At 45.2% G+C, this 19,420-nt stretch overlaps 1 protein-coding gene across 3 annotated transcripts in view; it reads left to right on the top strand.

Moving 5' to 3' along the window:
- LOC133385572 (N-acetylated-alpha-linked acidic dipeptidase 2-like) overlaps nucleotides 1–19,420 on the top strand; it is a 52,584-nt gene that overhangs the window by 30,379 nt on the left and 2,785 nt on the right. For all 3 annotated transcript variants that reach the window (XM_061628872.1, XM_061628871.1, XM_061628873.1), the window contains 7 exons: nucleotides 2,453–2,516; nucleotides 6,378–6,445; nucleotides 8,998–9,089; nucleotides 10,082–10,172; nucleotides 13,040–13,304; nucleotides 15,305–15,386; nucleotides 17,636–17,728. In XM_061628872.1, coding sequence (XP_061484856.1) covers nucleotides 2,453–2,516; nucleotides 6,378–6,445; nucleotides 8,998–9,089; nucleotides 10,082–10,172; nucleotides 13,040–13,304; nucleotides 15,305–15,386; nucleotides 17,636–17,728 — 755 coding nt within the window. The remainder of the gene's footprint in view (nucleotides 1–2,452; nucleotides 2,517–6,377; nucleotides 6,446–8,997; nucleotides 9,090–10,081; nucleotides 10,173–13,039; nucleotides 13,305–15,304; nucleotides 15,387–17,635; nucleotides 17,729–19,420) is intronic.

The raw sequence follows: 19,420 nt of genomic DNA, 5'->3' as shown, positions 1-19,420 counted from the left end.
GAGCTTCCCATGGCCATCTGGTTGGCTACTGTGAGAAGAGGATGCTGGACTGGATGTGCCACTGGCCTGATCCAGCAGGCTCTTCTGATCTTCTTATGTTAAGCACAAGTCTGGCGCCAGAGGGCGGCCAGGTCAGGCCCTGGCTGAGGGCCCTTGGGTCCCAAGGGGCCCCTGAAGGGCCCCTCCTTAGGGTGGGTGGGTAGCAGTAGCTTCCACGATCCGCGTTCTGAGCTCCCCACACACACAACCGCCTGTAACATGCTCCGCCTACCTCTTGAAGTAAATGCTGGTCGCCAGGGCAGCGCCAGGCATGCGGGCTCAAGTCTGCCATCAACCAAGATGGTAGCCAAGGTTTCCCTAATCGCCTGATGCCTCTACCGCCATCTTGATTGATGGCAGGGATGCGCACGCATAGCTACCGCTACCCACCCACCCTAAGGAGGGACTGTTCAGGAAGAGGTAGGTGGGACAGACGTGTGTGCATGCGGACATGTGCCAGGGTCCGGGGCAGGCTGGTGGCCAAGGGCTGCCTGGTGCCAGTCCTGGTTAAGCATATGCTTAAAAACGCTAGTCAAGTAAACGAGAGCTAAATGTGGCTAACCTTGGCTGGATTATGTTTATTCTAGGGGTGGATAAGTGTTCTACCCAATCAGGCCATAACTTTGGGTCTTCCGATCAGGATGGAAGCATTTCTAAAGTGGACCCCAGATCACACCCTTTCTGGACAATTCCTGACTTACTTGAACCGTCGGATGAGATAACAGTAGCTCAGGAAAAGGATGTCTTGGTTCTGCTCTGCCGATCTTGCAGTGCTCCCTCACCATGCCAGAAGCACTGCTGGGGTTGTGCCCATGATGACACAACACATATGCTGCTGGGCACCATTCAAGGTTTTGCTTTTAGCATTTAAATCTCTAAGTAGCTTGGGGTCACCTCACATCCTATGTCCGTGCCCAGCAACTCTGCTCATCTGATGGGACACTCCTACGAGTATCACGTGCCCCAGCGATGTGCTTAGTAAGCACTAGAAACCAGACTTTTAGTGTTTTAGCTCCAGCCCTCTGGAACCACTTACCAGCCTAAAATTAGACAAGTGGAAGCATTTTTGTATTTAGGCAACTATTGAAGACATTTTTGTGTGTGTAAAAAGGCTTTCCCTTGAGCATGAGCCAGTCATTCTGTAGGATTTTAACTGTACAATTTTATAAAAAGTTTTATTGCTTTTAGTTTATTGATAAAATATGTACTCTTTTGTATTGTATCAATGTGGGTCCTCCAAATGTTGTTGGACTCCAGCTCCCATCAGCCACAGCCAGCATGCCCAAAGGTCAAAGATGAAAGACGTTGTAGTCCAACAACATCTGGGGCATCACGCTGGCTACTCCTGCAATAAAGGATTTGCATTAAAGGATTGAGAAGTATTTATATACCAGTCTCTCATCAGGGCAGTGTATAGCAATATAAAAGCATGAAAAAAAATGAAAAAGAGTACAAAACAATAATTGCAATGCCTGGCTACTCAAGAACATTTTAAATAGCTGCAGAGGCCTGCTGGTATAAAAATGTCTGCAAGAGACACAGGAAAATCAAAAGGGAGGATGCCTGATGAATATCTGCTGGCAGAGTGCACCACAGCATGGGACCAACAACGTTAAATGCCCAACTTCTGGTTGAGGCCAACTGGGCCTCTGTAACATGGGGGACAATTAGCAATGCTCCTTCAGATGATCTCAGTAACTGAGCTGAGCTATAAGAGCTCAGGCACTGCTTAAGGTATCCTGGACCCAAGTTCTTCAGGGCTTTGAACCTGGCCCAGTAGCATGTGGGCAGAGCAGCTAGTGCTGATGTTTTAGCAGATGTGTTCTATGCTGTTGGCCATGTGCCCCCATCAGCAGTGGGGTTGCCAGGTTCAGGGCCTGAGACTGATCCTGTATCTTTAGGAGAAGAGAAAGTCAGCCAAGTGCAGGTGTTCTTGCAACACTGTAATGGGAAAAGCCACAAGGTGGAATTCTCCCTTCCCCCTGCACAACTTTTAAAGTTACAGAAGACCTCCTGGTTGCCAGGCCCAGCCTCCAAGAGGATCTTTAAAAGTTATGCAGAGTGAAGGGAGAATTCCACCTTGTGGTTTTTCCCATTACAGTGTTGCAAGTACACCTGCACTTGGCTGACTTTCTCTTGTCCTAAAGATACAGGATCAGTCTCAGGCCCTGAACCAGGCAACCCTAATCAGCAGTCTAGCTGCAGCATTCTGCACAAGCAGGATCTTCTGGACCAAGCCCAAGGGCAGCCCCGCATCAAGCGCCGTGCAACTGCAAAGTCCATTTCCGATTGCACAGGGACATCCATTTCATGTGCTGTTTTGTTTGTCAGTGTGTTTGTTTTCGTTTTATGGGGGCAACTTAGTTCACCCTGTTATTAGCCTGGTAATGCTTGTATCTTTTTGTAACTGCAGGAGAATGCCAAAATCCTTCAGTCACGGGCTGTAGCTTACATCAACACGGATTCTTCTATAGAAGGTGAACATCCTGTGGCTGTATTCCAAAAGCTGCAACTTGGAGTTTGGGTTTCATTTTTGTGAAACGTGTAGAGAGGCCGCAGGTCCTGGTGCTCAGACAGCAAATTCAAATGATACTCCCTCCCCTGCTCCCCCCCGGCACTTTGTTCACATGCATTGTCGACATTGTAGGCTTGTAGGCATCCCTCCTGTGTTCACATGTGGCAATTAAGAGTTGCTGTAGGTGAGCAGGTAATAAGGCTTTTGTATACCGGATAATAATGGGTTCTCACCCCCCACCCCAGTTTGTTGGCTTACAGTGGTATGCATGTATAGGCAGGCCAGCTACCAAAAACGTCTTTGCAAAGCTATATTTCTGTGAGTATTGTCATGTAATAACCTCCTTGCATTTAGAAAGATAGCACATCAGGGATTTCTTATGTGAAGGGGTTTATTAAAAAAAATCCTCTAAGGAACATTCAGACATGCAATCACGCATCTGAATGCTGAAATCTATACCTCATGATATTTCGGAATATATAGCTCAGCTCTCTTTATATATTCAAAGTGGTATGTGCATATAGGGTTGTAGCAGCATTTTGTCTAATAAGTGAGATGTATGCATCATGTATACAGGTTGCAACATTCAGGTTGCCCCTGTGAATATTTTTTGGTCTTCTTTAAAGTGTAAGAACATAAGAAGAGCCCTGCCGGATCAGGCTGATGGCCCATCTAGTCCAGCATCCTGTTCTGACAGTGGCCAACCAGGTGCCCATGGGAAGTCCACAAGCAGGATGTGAGCACAAGGGCACTTTCACCTCTTGCGGTTTCCAGGAACTGGCATTCAAAGACATACGGCCTCTGACAGTGGAGACAGAACCTGGGCTCCTGCTGGGAGGAAGGGCGGGATATAAATAAAATAATAAATAAAATAAATAAACCTATGCATTGTGGCTAGTAGCTGTTGATAGCTTTACTCTCCATAAAGATATACACATATGTAGAAGATGTGTAGCATGGCCTGTAATTACATTTTTACTATGGGGAGCACATTTACATAATCTTATGAACCCAGGATAAATGAAAGATGTCTCTGTCCTCCTGTTGGGGGAAAATGCTGTTAAAAACTCTCAGGCATTTACTGTCCCTGAGATATTCCATGAATTCTCCATTGGTATGAATCCATAGTGCAGGAAAGGTAAAGTAACCCCAAATCTAGGGTTGCCAGGTTCAGGGCCTGAGACTGATCCTGTATCTTTAGGAGAAGAGAAAGTCAGCCAAGTGCAGGTGTTCTTGCAACACTGTAATGGGAAAAACCACAAGGTGGAATTCTCCCTTCCCCCTGCACAACTTTTAAAGATACAGAAGACGTCCTGGAGGCCGGGCCTGGCAACCAAGTGGTCTTCTGTATCTTTAAAAGGTGTGCAGGGGGAAGGGAGAATTCCACCTTGTGGTTTTTCCCATTACTGAGTTGCAAGAACACCTGCACTTGGCTGACTTTCTCTTCTCCTAAAGATACGGGATCAGTCTCAGGCCAGGAACCTGCCAACCCTAGTCACCCAGTATAATGTGCATTAGAAACAAATAAATTTAAAAGGTTAAAGGCCTTTGTGAGCCCCAAGGAGCCATCTGCAGATGAGTCTATGAGTTCAGTGCTGGATTTATGCACAAACTAAGTAAACTCCAGCTGTGGGCCTCAGATTATTAGGGGCATCCAAATACAAAAAGAAATTACTGTATTTCAAGTTTTACCTAATTGATTAAAATAACAATAATACAGTTGGGGGGGTAATGCCATGGGGCTTCTTAAAGTTGACATACACGAGGACCTCAGTATGTCTCAATACAGCCCTGTGTGCATTTCATCATCATTCTTGCTTCTGCCTCATCAGCCTCTGCTGGGGACCGGGATGGAAGGATCTGCCAGTTTCGGTTCTCTCTGTTCCTCATTTTTTCCAATCTTAAATTCAGTCCTCCACATTTCTGCAGCAGGCTGCTATTTTGGTGTTTGTTCTTTTTTTAAAAAAAAAAAATCCTCATCAAAATTCAGTTCAGTGCAAAGTTCTCCTAACAAACACATTTTTTGTCTGCCCTTTTGATGAAGGCAGTGGTTCCCAACCTGGGGGCCGGGACCCCCAGGGGGGCCATGAAGTAATCCAGAGGGGGCCGTGAACAGTAAAGAAATGAATTATTTATTAATTTTTTAAAGAAGCCTTCACTCCTTCTACACTGTCTTCTGTCAGCTGCCCCTGCAGATGACACCTCCCCCTTGCTCCAAACGAGAGGGGAGGCCTTTTGCTGAAGCACCAGAGTGTCTTTCAGGCGCACTAAGGGCAGGCATCTGCCTATAAAATACATGGCAGATGCCAAAGGAGGCTGAGGGTGGAGCTACCAGGAAGAAGAGGGGATTACTATCACTGATTCCCGTCTCCTTGCACTGCCACTACTGGCAACACCCTTACTTAGAATGAGAGGAGAGGGCTTTTTGTGAAGCAAAAAGAAGCAAGCCTGCAAAGAAAGGCTGCTTTCCCCCTTCCTTCCTGGCAGCCAGCCTGCCTCCCTGGGGGGAGGGGGTCACAATTTCTTTTCAGCTTATAAAAGGGGTCCCGTGCTCATAAAGGTTGGGAACCACTGGAATAAGGTATATATTTTTGCAAGCAACTCCTCCTAATCTGATACATTTTTGCATGCTCTTTTCATGAATATATTCATATTCAACCTTTCCCCTAAAATATGTTTGTTTGTGTTTTTTGGTAAGCGTTCCTTGGTTGGAGAACTGCATCGCAAAATTAGGAAACGTGCGAATTTCACACTGTGTTGATGGCTGTGTTTCGGTTCTCATTTAAATCCAAATTTATCAACTTTCCGGAACAATATGAGAACTGAACCAAATTTCTCCCCATCTCTAGCTGGGGATGGATAATAATGCTATCAAAGAGTAGGAAGGCATCATTCCATCATGCACAGTGCAAAGAAGCCTAGTCCAATGACCTGTCCTCAGAGGAGGCTGGCATTTCTGTATGGGTCTGCTTCCCATTGGAAGCATATTTTAGTGACTTCATAAGCCGCCCTTCAGCCTAAGCTTCAAGGGCTACAGCAGAGGAAGAAATGTGACAGCAGGCCCCGACCCATGGGCTTGGCTGAGAGACCAGCTCCTCTTTAGTTCTTCCCTTACTTGAATTGTTTCCATTCAAACTGGTCAGCCTAAGTTACACCATGTAAATTTAAGAACTGGGGCCTGATGTTGCTTGTTTTCCTCTTCCCTCCTCTTCCCCTTTCCCTTTGGTGCCTTACTTTTTAGATCAGCAGTGAGGAACTTCCAGCCCATGGGCCTAATCAGTCCGCCAGGCTTCCCCTTGTGGCCCACCAGGTCATTTTGCCCAAGCCATCCTAGCTGCCCCACACCTGGTATCATATGACATCAGGTATGGGGCAGGTAAAGGCAGGGCTTTGCAGGCACTGCTGCTCAGCTGATGGGCTGAGCCTGCAAAGCCCCTTTCCCTGTGCTTCCCAAGCACCAACTCACAGCTGATAGTCACCACTGTGGAAGCACTGCACTTCCCAAACACAAGTTTGGGGTTTTTTTTACCTGCGAGGTTTGTTTTCAAACCCACATAGGCAAAAAAAAAAATGGTCACCTGATATCATTATGATGTCAGGTGATTGACAGGTGGGTGGCTCCGCATTGCAAATGGACCCAGGTTCAATCCGTGGCATCTCCAGTTAAAAGGAACAGATAGCAGACTGTGAGAAAGATGCTCAATGGACAAACAGTCTGACCTGGCATGAGGTTGTGTATTAAAACTTTTTTTAAAAGTCAAAACTTACTTTTTAAGAGAGGCATATTAATATTAGTAAGCTCTATATATGTTTTGATTTTCAGGTAACTACACCTTAAGAGTTGACTGTTCTCCCCTTCTCAATCACCTGGTGTACAATCTGACAAAAGAGGTACAAATAAATCTTGCTTCTCTGGTGCTGTTTTTTCCTCCTCCTCTTCTTTTGTCCTTCCAGGGCTGGGAGAAACTCTTGAGATGAGCGGGGCTCTCTCTGTGTGTGTTGATTCCATTAAAGTACAGGAAAGCTTCCTAAAGACCTCAGCTTTTAATTTCAAGTTTCTGGACCTTATGATTATGAAGACAGGTACAAGTACAGGCCTTGCTTTTGAGCACCATTTCATGTAGAATATACTTTCTCCAAGGGAGCGGGCATCTGTGAACCAGATTTTGCAGCCCGATACTAAAATAGGCTAGAAACACACTCACTGTTTTGCCGGTTCCATTGCATCTCCTCCTCTCTCTTCTGAAAACAAGGGCATGCTGCGCTAATCAAATCTCATTTCTTTTTATTGCAAAACCTGGTGGGAGCCGCTTGAGCACTTTTTTAAAAAAAAAAGAAAGTTAGTTTCAAAGAGATTTTGCAACTGATTGGCAGATCAATCCGTTCCCCCTCCAGGTGTGCCTAACAGAAATGCTTTGGGGTAGGCGACTATTATGTTTCCAGCCATATTGGCTGCGTATACAGTAGGGCAGGTTAGGTTCCAGACCCCGCCAAAAAGCAAAAACCGTGGAAAAGCAGATCAGCTGTAGCGTGGGGGTCTGGGACCTAACCCACTGATTGCACGGGAGGAGGAGATCAGCTGTAGTTCCCCTCCTTCAGTGTGATCAGCTCCAGCGCTGGAGTCTGATTGTGCCAGAAGAGGAGGAGGAGAAGAGTAGTGCTCTACAGCTGGTCTTCCCCTCCTCCGGCAAGAAGCGGGGCCCTACTGTACATACATTTAGAACACATGACATCCCCCAAAGAAACCTGGGAACTGTAGTTTGCTAAGGGTGCTGGGAATTATAGCTCTGTGAGGGGTAAAGTACAGTTCCCGGGATTCTTTGTGGGAAGCAATATGCTTTAATTGTACAGAGCGTACGAAGCCAACTCAGAAGTAAAGTCCCTCTGATTCAACAGGACTTGCTTCTTAGCAACCGCAGCCTTACAAAGCAATCCTAACCATGTCTAGTCAGATGTATGTCCTATTTAATTCAATGGGGCTTACTCTCAGGGAAGTGAGGTTAGGATTGTACCTCAGGTCTACGAACCTAACCTCACTTCCCTGAGGTTACTGCGCACAACTTTAATTGCACGTTAGCAGCAATTATTTATATTATTTTAAAATGTGCACATTGATTGCTTTTTAAGAATAGAAGTAACTGGTATGGGTGAACCTGAAGCAGAATCAGGACTGCAGCGAGGAGACGCTTAACCCTCCCCCCTACTACAGTCCCAACAAAAATCCCATCCCCCACCCCAATGACCCCACAAGCTGCTGGTAGCTCTGGGAAGAAAAGCTTCCATTGGTGACAAATGGCAGCTTACCTCCTGAGACTAATAGCATCTTTGGAAGAAAGGTGGGCATTCAGTCCCCCATCCCTGCAAACCACGGTCCCAATCCTGCTCTCTCCCTCTGCGTTGCAATGGCTATTTACCGTTTTTTTAAAAAATAAATATTAATTCTTCTCATGCTACTGCAGTCAGTTGAAGTTTGACGCTGAGGCTCGCTGTTGATCTGCGATGCTGCAATGGATGAGATTTATTTATTATTTATTTAATTTATATCCCACCCTTCCTCCCAGAAGGAGTCCAGGGCGGCAGTGTGGGCAACTGAGTAATCCCCTTCATGTCTCAGTCACATAAATGGGGGCTTCATGTGACGAAAGAGACAGCAGGAACCCGCTGCTGGTCTCGCCCCTGAAGCCACATGGTGCTTTGCCCCCCCCCTTTTGAGATCATATGTTGAGTCTGCCTAAGTGAAGCCTGTATTATTGACTAGATCTCTACAGGAGCTGGAACCTTGCATGAATATGGTCCCATCTACCATGGTAGCCTACATGAATAGGCTTCACCCATGCAAATGTCCACGCTCAGTGCACAGAGGTTGGTGTGCGAGGCTGGGGGAGGCACATCATGTCAGGAGTGGGGCAAGCAGTCAATCACATAATGCATGAACAGGGCTACAATATATTCAAAGGTACATTTATCCTTTTCCCTTGTCCATTTGCGCCTCATCCCTTTCCTGCAATCTGTCCTCTTTAAGCTGTTTCTAGGGCACTCACTCCTCTAGGATGCACACCTTAACGTGGTGAGGGGGTTTGAGAGTGTTGAAGAAGTTGAGAGCAATGCCCTCAGAAGTCTAGACCAAGTGGCTAGACTCCTAGCAGGGGCACCCAAGGCGGAATGGTCAAAGCGGAGACACCAGACTAAGATGCATCCAAACTCAGAGGAAGGCAATGGTAAACCACCTCTGAGTACCTCTTACCACGAAAACCCTATGAACAGAGTATCCAAAATGCAACACGAGATAGTGCTGAACAGATGCTATTGGAGGTCACTGATTCATAGGGCCTCCAAAAGTCAAAATCGACTTGAAGGCGCATAACAACAACAAACAACAACAACAACAGGGCACTCACTTAAAGCACTGTCTTTAAGTGTTTAAATAGTAAGTCTCTCCCTAGATCGCAAGCCCTGACGAAGGGTATGGAAGCAAATCTCTCTACGAAAGCTGGCTTGAGAAGGACCCTTCCCCAGAACGTAAGCATCTGCCCAGGTAAGATGGTCTCTTTGTCTAGTTGGCACATGCACATTCGTCACTTGAGTATTTGCATGTATGGGTGTGCCAACAAAGTTCCCACGCTACAGACAGATAGAACTTTTGCATTACTTCAGATACAAAAGGTAGTGCTAATCGCACTTCTCAGGTTTGCTTTCCTTTAGAAGGTCACTGGAGGCTTGTTGATGTTTTGTAATATTTGAGTTGATTTACAGATCCACAGGTTGAACAGAGGTGGAGGCACAACTTAATGTTCCAACAGGCAGCCAAAGACCCCTGCTCCCACTTCAGATCTCTTAAGGAGAAAGCCAGCACCCAATGTCCAAAACTTTTGTCAAGTCTGGGTGTTGTCTCAGAGCAACCCACGCTGACAGCGGTCCTACTCACAGAAATCTGATAGGAAACCCATAACAGTATCCTGAACAGCGAAAATGTAGATCAGCTTTCCTCAGCCTGGTGCTGTCCAGCTGTTTTGGATTCCAGCTGCCCTCTAGCCAGCATGGCTAATGGGCAAGGACGATGGCAATTGTAGTCCCAAACATTTGCAGGGCACCAGGTTGGGGAAGGCTGATGTATATCCCTGTGGCCCTATCCAACAACCCCTTCCTCCGCCACACATAGTCCCAATGTTAAGGTCTAGCTCCAGAACTTCCCTTCCTCATCACGCAGTTATCTGGCAAATTGTGGAAATGTACATACATTTAAAACAAATAGCTCCCCCAAAGCATTCTGGGAACTGTCATTTTTTAACGATGCTGGGAATCGTACCTCTATGAGGGGTAAACTACAGTTCCCAGGATTCTTTAGGGGAAGCCATGTGCTTTAAATGGATGGTGTGGATGTGACCCATGTAAGCAGCCCATTTCAAGCAAAAATGGAGTCTTATTAATGTTTGCAGAGGACAACACTCAACACTGCTCCAAAGCTGTTTTGCCGTGCCATTGAAACAAAATCTAACTATAGCATCTTTTTCCCCCCACTCTGGGCAGGATAAACAAACTTGGATCAGGATCAGATTTTGAAGTTTTCTTCCAGAGGTTGGGGATTGTGTCGGGCAGAGTGCGGTACACTAAGAATAGGGTAAGCTGATCAGCTTGTCCGAAACATGACACCGCCATTTGTGGGCTTATTTTTGGAGAGCTATTGGACACACCATTGAATTGGGGCACCTTTTTTCTCTCTCCTGTGGGACCTTTTTCATTTTGGAAAAGATCCGAAAGGAAAAATCCTGGGGACACAGAAGCACTAATCTATGCTCCTACAAAGGTGGGCAAAAGGATAAGGTGGCAGTTGTATGCACACTTATTTGGGATGAATCATAAGCCTTGCTCTGTGGCTCAGTGATAGAGCATCTGCTTTGCATGCAGAAGGTCCCAGGTTCAATCCCCAATGGCATCTCCAGATAGGGCTGGGAAAGAAACCTGCCTGAAATCTTGGAGAGCTGCTGCCAGTCAGTGGAGACAATACTGACCTAGATGGTGCATAGGCACCTCCTGATGTCTCTATGTACTGTTTGCCCCTTAGTCATTGATTTTTCAATCACAAATCACCACTGAGCTGAGCTGGATTGGGACTGTGTTGTGGGGGAGCTTTAATACATTGCCTGGGTCCTGATCTGAATCATTCTGCCCTCACATCTGCTATTTGCAATGAGGGGAGTGCAGCAGTTGTGGTGTTGGAAAGGCGATTCCACTGAGTGGGGGTTTGAACACGGGTCTCCTTCATCTAGATCAGCCTTTCCCAACCAGTATGCCTCCAGATGTTGTTGGACCACAATTCCCATCTTTCCTGACCATTGGCAATGCTGGCTGAGGCTGATGGGATTTGTGATCCAACAACATCTGGAGGCACACTGGTTGGGAAAGGGTGATTTAGATCCAACCCTCTAACCCAGGGATAGGGAACCTGTGGCCCTCCAGATATAGTTGGTCTCTGACTCCCATTGGCTCCAGCCAACAGGGCCAATGATCAGGGATGATGGGAGTTGTTGATAACGGTTTGAGCAAGGATGGGAAACCTGTGACCTTCCATATGTTGAACATCTCGAGCAACATGGGTTCCCTATCCCTACTCTAACCGCTATTCTGTATTGGCTGTCGGTTGAACAACATTGGGTTGAAATACTGTGAAATCTCAGGCTGATCTACACATGGTAGAGAATGAGATGGCAGGGGTGTGTGTGTGTGTGTGTGTGTGTTGCAACAGATTGTACCACTTCAGACTGCAAGTGAGAGGGAGGGATCTGATTTTTCAATATTCCCCTTGAATTAAAAAATATCCTTGCAAGTAGAAAATTAGCACAGCAGTGAGCAGATTCAGAGCAAAAACCTGTTTCCCTTTGTGCTTTTAAAACAACTTGTAGGGAAGTTTTTTAAATGACTTAAAAAAAAAAGTCATATACTTGGCATCTGAAGCAATGCAATCCATTGTACCACTTTAGGATTCTTCCACTTCATTGTACCACAGGTATGGACTGGACTTTAAAAGCTAAAGTTCAGGAGGATGATGAACAGTATTCCTAGTGCTTAGGGCAGGAAGAGGTCCCTGTGTTCTGTGTTGCTTCTTTCCCCTTGTCTAGTGTTCAGGCCAAGGACAAGGAAGCGGACTGAATGCAGGTCAGAAGCCTAGAGGCACAGAGGAAAGACAGACCAAGTGGGGTCCCCCAGCAATGAGCTGGTTACCTTGAAGAAAGTCAGCTGGTTTGGAGGAGGCTTTAAAATTCACGGAGGATAAGGGTATCAAAGGCTACTAGCCACGATGGCTGTGCTCTGCCTCCACAGTCGGAGGCAGTCTGCTTCTTAACGCCAGTTGTTGGAAACTGCAGCGGGGGGGAGTACTCTTGCGCTCAGGTCATATTTGGCATGGGCATCTGGTTAACCACTGTGACAGCAGGATGCTGGACTAGATGGGCCACTGGCCTGATCCCAGCAGGCTTATGTTCAAGCCTTTAGATCCCTCAGTAGCACCTCCTTATTGGTCCTCAAGCATCACCTGATTTCCCAGGCCAGGAGGATCAGAGATTGTTGCAGCAAACTCCTGGCTGGAATGTCCTGTAGTGCTGCTGCCTGATTCATAAAGCTTCCAGTGTGAACTCCTTGGAGCACCACAAGTAAATATGATCGTTTGGATAGTTTATATAGCTCATTGGGTTTGGATTTTCTGTGTGAAATTTGGGATACCTCAGTGTGGAATTTTGCTGTTATCTTTTGTTAAAGAAGAGAAGCATCACTGTTGGTTGGAGTGGTTAGGGTGTTGGCTTGCAGGACCCAGGTTCAAATCCCCACTCAGCCATGAAGCTCAGCAGGTGACCTTGGGCAAGTCACCAACTCTCAGCCTAACCTACCTCACAGGATTGTTGTGAGGATAATATGAAGAGAGGGACAACCATGTACATCACCTTAATATCCTTGGAGATAAGATGGGATGTATGTGCAATGAGTCATTCCAATAAGTCATCATTATTTGTTGCTTATTGAAATGAAGATGCAATACATATGTAATATTGGGGGGGGAGATGAAGTAGAGAATGTTCAGTGTTTTTAACTTTTTTGTAAACCGCTCAGAGATCTTTGGCTATGGGGCGGTATATAAATGTAATAAATAAATAATAAATAATATCATTACCCTTCTCATTTTCTAATACTGTTAGTATCATTAGTGAGGGAGGGGGCAAAACGCTTAGACTTGAAGCAAATACTGATATTTTGAGTATTGTATATTGAATGAATGGTTTTTATATAGATTCCTATGTGTATAGAATATTATTTAATATCCATCAGCATTTTATACTGACTGTATTTATATTTGTTTACATAGACAATTGAAGGCAATGCTTAAACTTGTGAAAAATGGAAAATAATATAAAAATGATACTTTCTTACTTTCTTGCATTAGGCGTCTGCAGATGCTACAGACATTTGACCCCGTTTGTTTGCTCTCCTTGACAGAAAATAGACAAATTCAGCAACTATCCTGTTTATCACACCACGTACGAGACCTTTGAATTAGTTGAGCGGTTTTATGACCCCGCTTTCAGGAAGCATCTTGCCGTCGCTCAGCTCCGGGCAGGCTTGGTCTATGAACTTGCCAATTCCCAGCTCCTTCCTCTCCATTGTCAAGATTATGCAGAAGCTTTAAGGACCTATGCCAACGGAATCTATGATCTGGCCAAGAAGCACAAAGCACACCTTGAAATGCACCACGTATCATTTGGTGAGTACGACTGAAATGGAATTCTAAAGCCATACAAATGCGTCTCATATCGCCATGTGCCTCTTTGTTGGCAACAGATGTGGGTCACATCCACACTTTACATCTAAAGTCCAAGGCTTCCCCCAAAGAATCCTGGGAACTGTCATTTGTTAAGGGTGCTGGGAACTGTTGCTCTGAAAGGGGTAAACGGTTTTCATGATTCTTTGGGGGAAGCCATGTGCTTTAAATGTATGGGGTAGTATTATGAAATCATGACGTTGAAGGGGGATGGGACTTGTAGGCCATCTAGTCCAACCACTTGCTCGGCACATGGGATCCAGAACTACAGTATCTCCAACAGATGGCTGTCCAGCCTCTGCATGAAGACCTCCAGCTAAGGATAGCCCACCACCCCATTTGGGAGTTGGTTCCATTTTAGAACTGATCTTACCTTCCAATGTTCAATCAAAATCTACTTTCCAGTGACTTAAACCCATCAGATCTAATCCTGCCTTCAGGGGCAGTGGAGAACAAGTCTTCGTCTCCTTCTGTGTGACTGCCCTGCAGGTATTTGCAGAGTACGATCATTTGCATGTGCACAGACACTTTTCTCTTCTCTAGGCTAAATGTACCCAGTTCATAGATACTCAGAAAACTGCCTTATACAGAGTCAGACCATTGGTGCATCTACACTGACTGGCAGCTGCTCTCCAGATGGGGAACATTCCCAGCCCTACCTGGAGATGACAAGGATTGAACGTTGGACCTTCTGCACGCGAAGCCGATGCTCTACCACTGAGCTACTGCTCTCAGCCTTTCTTCAGTGGACTTCATTTTCCATACTCATGACCATCTTCATTGTCCTCCTCTGAAACCCTTCCAGTTTGTCTACATCATGGGTTGGAAACCTTATTGAGCCTGAGGATCACAGTCTCTTCTGGGCAACCTTCCAAGTGTTGTACATTGGTTGTGAGCCAGCCAGAAACAAAAGGGGGCAGAGCACCAAATGTATAGTTTACCTTTGTACAGGAGGGTCACATCTACACACAGTCACACACCCCTCTCTATCCTCCATCCAGGTAAGCAAGGGGCGTTACCAGAGCTCAAGGACTTACTCCAGCCAAGCAACAATACTTGGGGTGCAAAGCAGGACCAGTGAGGGGTGTGGCTTGCAGAGACTTCCAGGGCCAGATGCAGGTGCCTACAGGGTCGCATTTGGCCTCCAGGCTTGAGGTTCCCCACTGATCTCTTCTGAAAAGGGTGGAACCCAGAACTGGGTCCCAGTGTTCCAGATGAGTTTGACTGATTCAGAATAAAGTAGAACTATTACTTCCCACGACTTGGAAATACTTGTTCTATTAACGCAGCCTAGCATCTCATTAGCCTTTCTTAACTCATGTCTCCTGCTTCCTATTTAAAAGCTATCAAACCTTGATACCTTATTCAGGGTCCTCTGGATGGCTAAATAGGGTTCTCTGCTGCTCTTGTACTGGGGTACTGTATGTTCTTGGGAGGTTTAACCTCTTGCTTTTTGCCTGGATCCAGCTAGTGGGAGGGCCATGGTAAGAGCACATGCTTTGCATGCAGAAGGTCCCAGGTTCAAGCTCTGGCATCTCCAGTTCAAAAAAATGGGAAACTGCCTTATAGAGGGGTCATACTGTTGGCCCATCAGATCCAACTCAGTCTTGTCTACAATGATAGGCAGTGGCTGTCCCAGGTTTCAGGTGTGTCATGGAGGATAAGGTTACTAGCCACGATGGTCTCTGAATACCAGTTTCTGGGAGTCACAAGTGAGGAGAAGGCTGTTCCACTTATGTTCTGCTTGTGGGCATTGATCAACCACTGTGAGAACAACATGCAGGGAGATCTCCCCAGCCCTACCTTGAAATGCCAGGGATTGAACCCGGGACTTTCTACGTGCAAGACATGTGTTCTACACCACAGAACTAGTGATGTATGGCTCCTTCTCAAACACGCTATTTTCACGTCAAGAAAGTGACTTTGTAACTTTGTATTTGCAGATCCACTCTTTTCTGCCGTGACTAATTTCACAGAGAGAGCAGCAGACTTTCACCACAGATTGTCACAGCTTGATAAGAACGAGTAAGCTTTCCCCCCCTTTCCTTTCTTCTTTTTTAAAGAAAAACTAGTTTTGCAAACTGAATGCATCTCTCTTCAGGATTTTTAAATACTGTTTTATTTTAAAGATATTTTCATTTGTATAATAATGATAGAGAACAATACAATGCTATATGATGAACAAAAGGGACATTTATAAGCAATAAACAACTAAAAAAATAAAAGCAGAAAAAAGGTTTTGGGGTGATAAAGACCTAGACAGGCATCAGACGATTAAATATTGAAGCAATGATTTTTACAATTCAGTCCTGTATGTGTATTGAGAAATAAGTCCCATTAGGTAGTATTTAACAAAATAATTGCACAAGTGCAAGGATTACTGCTGGTGCAATGCAACTTCCCCCCTCCTCCCCTTACACACCACCTGCACTGTCCCCAAATGTGCTCCAAAGGACTGGGGGAACCAGTGCATAGGACTGGTGCATAGGGCAGGAGGAGAGGGGGAGAAAGTTCCATTACGCAATGAGAAATCCTTGCACTAACTGAGCATGCACCTTAGTACTATGTTAAATGCAAATCACTGAGTCCAATGAGGCATACTCCCAGGTAAGTGAGCATAGAATTGCAGGCTCAATTTATGTGTATATGTGTGTGTGTTCTAATTTGGAGATTGACATTTGAAATGGAACATTATTATAAAATAACTCGTATTCCAAAAACATTTGGTTTATTTTGAATTTATTTCTTTTCTTCCTCAACCCATCCAACCCTTCCTTCTAAAATGCCCTGCCCCCTGCTTAAATGCCCCTCCACCTTCCCAGTATTCCCAGGGTGCCAAAATTACATAAGACACAGATAAAAAAATTATAACAAATAAGAATGTGCTTGTAATAAAGAGAGAAAACCAAGGATGCTTCCAGACTGTTGCTATTTTGGGGGTGGGATTGGAGCACAAATTCAGGTTGCGCAGTTACAGTTGATTCAGAAGTCTTACTCAACAAATCTTTTCCAAAAGTCTGAACTTTTTGCGGTAAAAGTAGTGATGGCAAAATGCAGTGGGAAGTGTGGATAACCATAGCTTGATGCAATGTTATCTAATAGGTTGTCTGGAAGTCACCCAAGTCTAAATTCAAATAAAGTTGCAATTGTAGAAGAGAATCTGTCTGAAGTTTCAATCTACCTTGGAAGATATCTGCTCTGCAAAAAGCAACAGCCAACCCTAAATATGACTTTTTAAACAAGTGGTTTGTTATTATTTAAGGAAGATTCACAAGAAACTCACCCACATTAAGACGGCAGCTGTTTGTTGCCACATCCGTAGATGAATCATAGAACCTAACCCAGGAGCAGACAGAAGATAGAACAGGGTCTAGTTGTAAACCTCAGAGTAATTCATGCCAGCCAGGAATCCACTTCTTTCTCTGGAAATTATGGCTCATCTCAGGGGGACCAAAGGCGGCCTTCAGGGGCACCAGGTTGGCTACCCCTGTTTAACTAGTGGAATCATGAGAACTGTACTAGAATCTATCTGGTATAGCACTGCATGAACTCATGCAAACATTCTCATTTGCAGAAGTGTGCAGGTACAGTAGGGCCCCGCTTTTCGGCGTTCCGCTAATATGGCTGTTTTCAATTAGAGTAAGGCCCCACTCATACGGCGCTTGTTCTGCTTTTACGGCATTTTTTGGCAGCTCAGTGTCAAGTGACATTTTATTGATGGAGTTCCGCTTTTTGGCGGGGGTCTGGAACGTAACCCACCATGAGTGGGGCCCTACTGTAGTTATTTTTCTTCTGCTGTTTCTTTGGATCAAAATCTTTCTGGCATGGTTTGAAGTGGGTTTTCAGCCTATTGTTATGAGGGAACCCGGTTAACATTTTGCTAAAAATACGTGAAATTGGAGTGTAGCATCTCACACTTTAGAACTTACGGAAAGTAGAACATTTGGTTAAAGTGCCTTCTGTGTGCCCAGGATTCTCTGATATCATTCAACTAAAGACAGGTTTAAGAAGGGAATAGACAAATTCATGGAGAGTAAGGCTAGCAATGGATGTGAAATATAATCTGGATATAGTACAGCGACGATTGCTATGTTCTACCTCAAGGCAACGTGCTTCTGAATGCCAGTTGCTGGGCTATTGTCCGTGTGTTGTTTGTGGGCTTCCCAGAGGCATCTATTTGGCCACTGTGAGAAATAAGATGCTGAACTACATAGTCTATTGGTCTGATCCAAGAGGGCTCTTTTATGTTCTTATGACGTCTCTATCTCTTACAGACCCATTACTGTGCGGCGCATGAATGATCAGCTGATGCTTCTAGAGAGAGCATTCATCGATCCCCTTGGCTTGCCAGGCAGGCGGTTTTACAGGTAAACCATCATAGTACAGGGAGCGGTCATTTCCAAGGCATAGGCCAGTAAACCTCTCTCAAATGGATTAGAGTGCCCAGTTGCCCACACAGCCAGTGCCCTAAGTTCCCACAATAGACGAGCAAGTGGGCAGCTTCTGAAAACAACGTTTTCCATAAAGGCATTTGTGCAGATTTAATGTGAAACCAGTTAATGCCAACAAGGAAAAAAGGGAACATTCATTCCAGAGAGGGAAGACAGTGGGAAAGAATATGCATTCCTGAGCCTGCATCTCTGGATTTGAAAACCATGGATTACCAAAAACCAGATGCATTTGCAGATTCCGAATTATGTTGACCCTTATATCAACAATGAGGATTTTCACTGACTACATGCTGCACCAAACATCCCAGGCTATCAAACCTCTGGCATAGTTTTTCTTGATTTTGCTAATCTTGGGAAAGGGCAACAAGCTGTGCACTGAAGTCCCCATACTCTGGTTTTGATGAAACTTGTTTTGTCTCTCTGTACACATAAGGGCTAGAAAAGCTTTGTCTTTTTTGTTTTTGAAAAAAGCAAGCTTAGATAAATGGAAGCAAGTGAATGCTCCACAAATTCTTATGCTTTTTTTTCTCGAACTCACACACACTTTTTGCAGAGCTGCATCATAGACACATCACTGTCACATTTAGCCTTTTATTAACTGGGATTGGTCCTTGGCAACATATATAGATAAGTATTGCTTTAGTCAATTTCTAAGCAAGGGTGCAGGCGCTTACCTATAAAGCCCTGTGTGGCTTTGGAAGCAGACAGTGAGTTAAAGGTTTGCTCCCATATCTATCTGGCTGTGCATTAGGGTCATCAGCAGAGACTCTCTTCTGGGGTAGGGGGGCACTGTTATCTAAGGAGAAAGTGCTCTTGGTTGTAGTGCCCTTGTTTGTGGAACTCTTCCCCAGGGAGGCTCATATAGCAGCTATGTCATTATTGCTTGTGTCAGGCAAAAAGTTAAGAACATAAGAAGAGCCTGCTGGATCAGGCCAGTGGCCCATCTAGTCCAGCATCCTGTTCTCACAGTGGCCAACCAGGTGCCTGGGGGAAGCCCGCAAGCAGGACCCGAGTGCAAGAACACTCTCCCCTCCTGAGGCTTCCGTCAACTGGTTTTCAGAAGCATGCTGCCTCTGACTAGGGTGGCAGAGCACAGCCATTATGGCTAGTAGCCATTGATAGCCCTGTCCTCCATGAATTGGTCTAATCTTCTTTTAAAGCCATCCAAGCTGGTGGCCATCACTGCGTCTTGTGGGAGCAAATTCCATAGTTTAACTATGCGCTGAGTAAAGAAGTACTTCCTTTTGTCTGTCCTGAATCTTCCAACATTCAGCTTCTTTGAATGTCCACGAGTTATTTAATTATCTCAAGCTTTTATAAAACTGTTATCCTTACACCAGCCTTTCCCTAACCTTTGGGTCCCCAGATGTTGCTGGACTACAGTTCCCATAATTCCTGATCACCAGCTATGCTGGCTGGGACTGATGAGAGTTGTAGTCGAGCAACATCTGGGGACCCAAAGGTTGGGAAAAGCTGCCTTAAGCTGCTTTAACATAATACTCTCTGCTTGAACTTTAGCTTTCTATATGTACTTCTGAAAACGGCCCTGAAAATCTTTGTTGAAGGGCACTGTATAAAAACCCAGCAAATAAGTTAAGACGTGCTCTT

The sequence above is a fragment of the Rhineura floridana genome, chromosome 5 (genome assembly GCF_030035675.1).
Source record: "Rhineura floridana isolate rRhiFlo1 chromosome 5, rRhiFlo1.hap2, whole genome shotgun sequence".
Taxonomy (NCBI): domain Eukaryota; kingdom Metazoa; phylum Chordata; class Lepidosauria; order Squamata; family Rhineuridae; genus Rhineura; species Rhineura floridana.
This window is presented reverse-complemented; position numbering and strand designations above follow the sequence as displayed.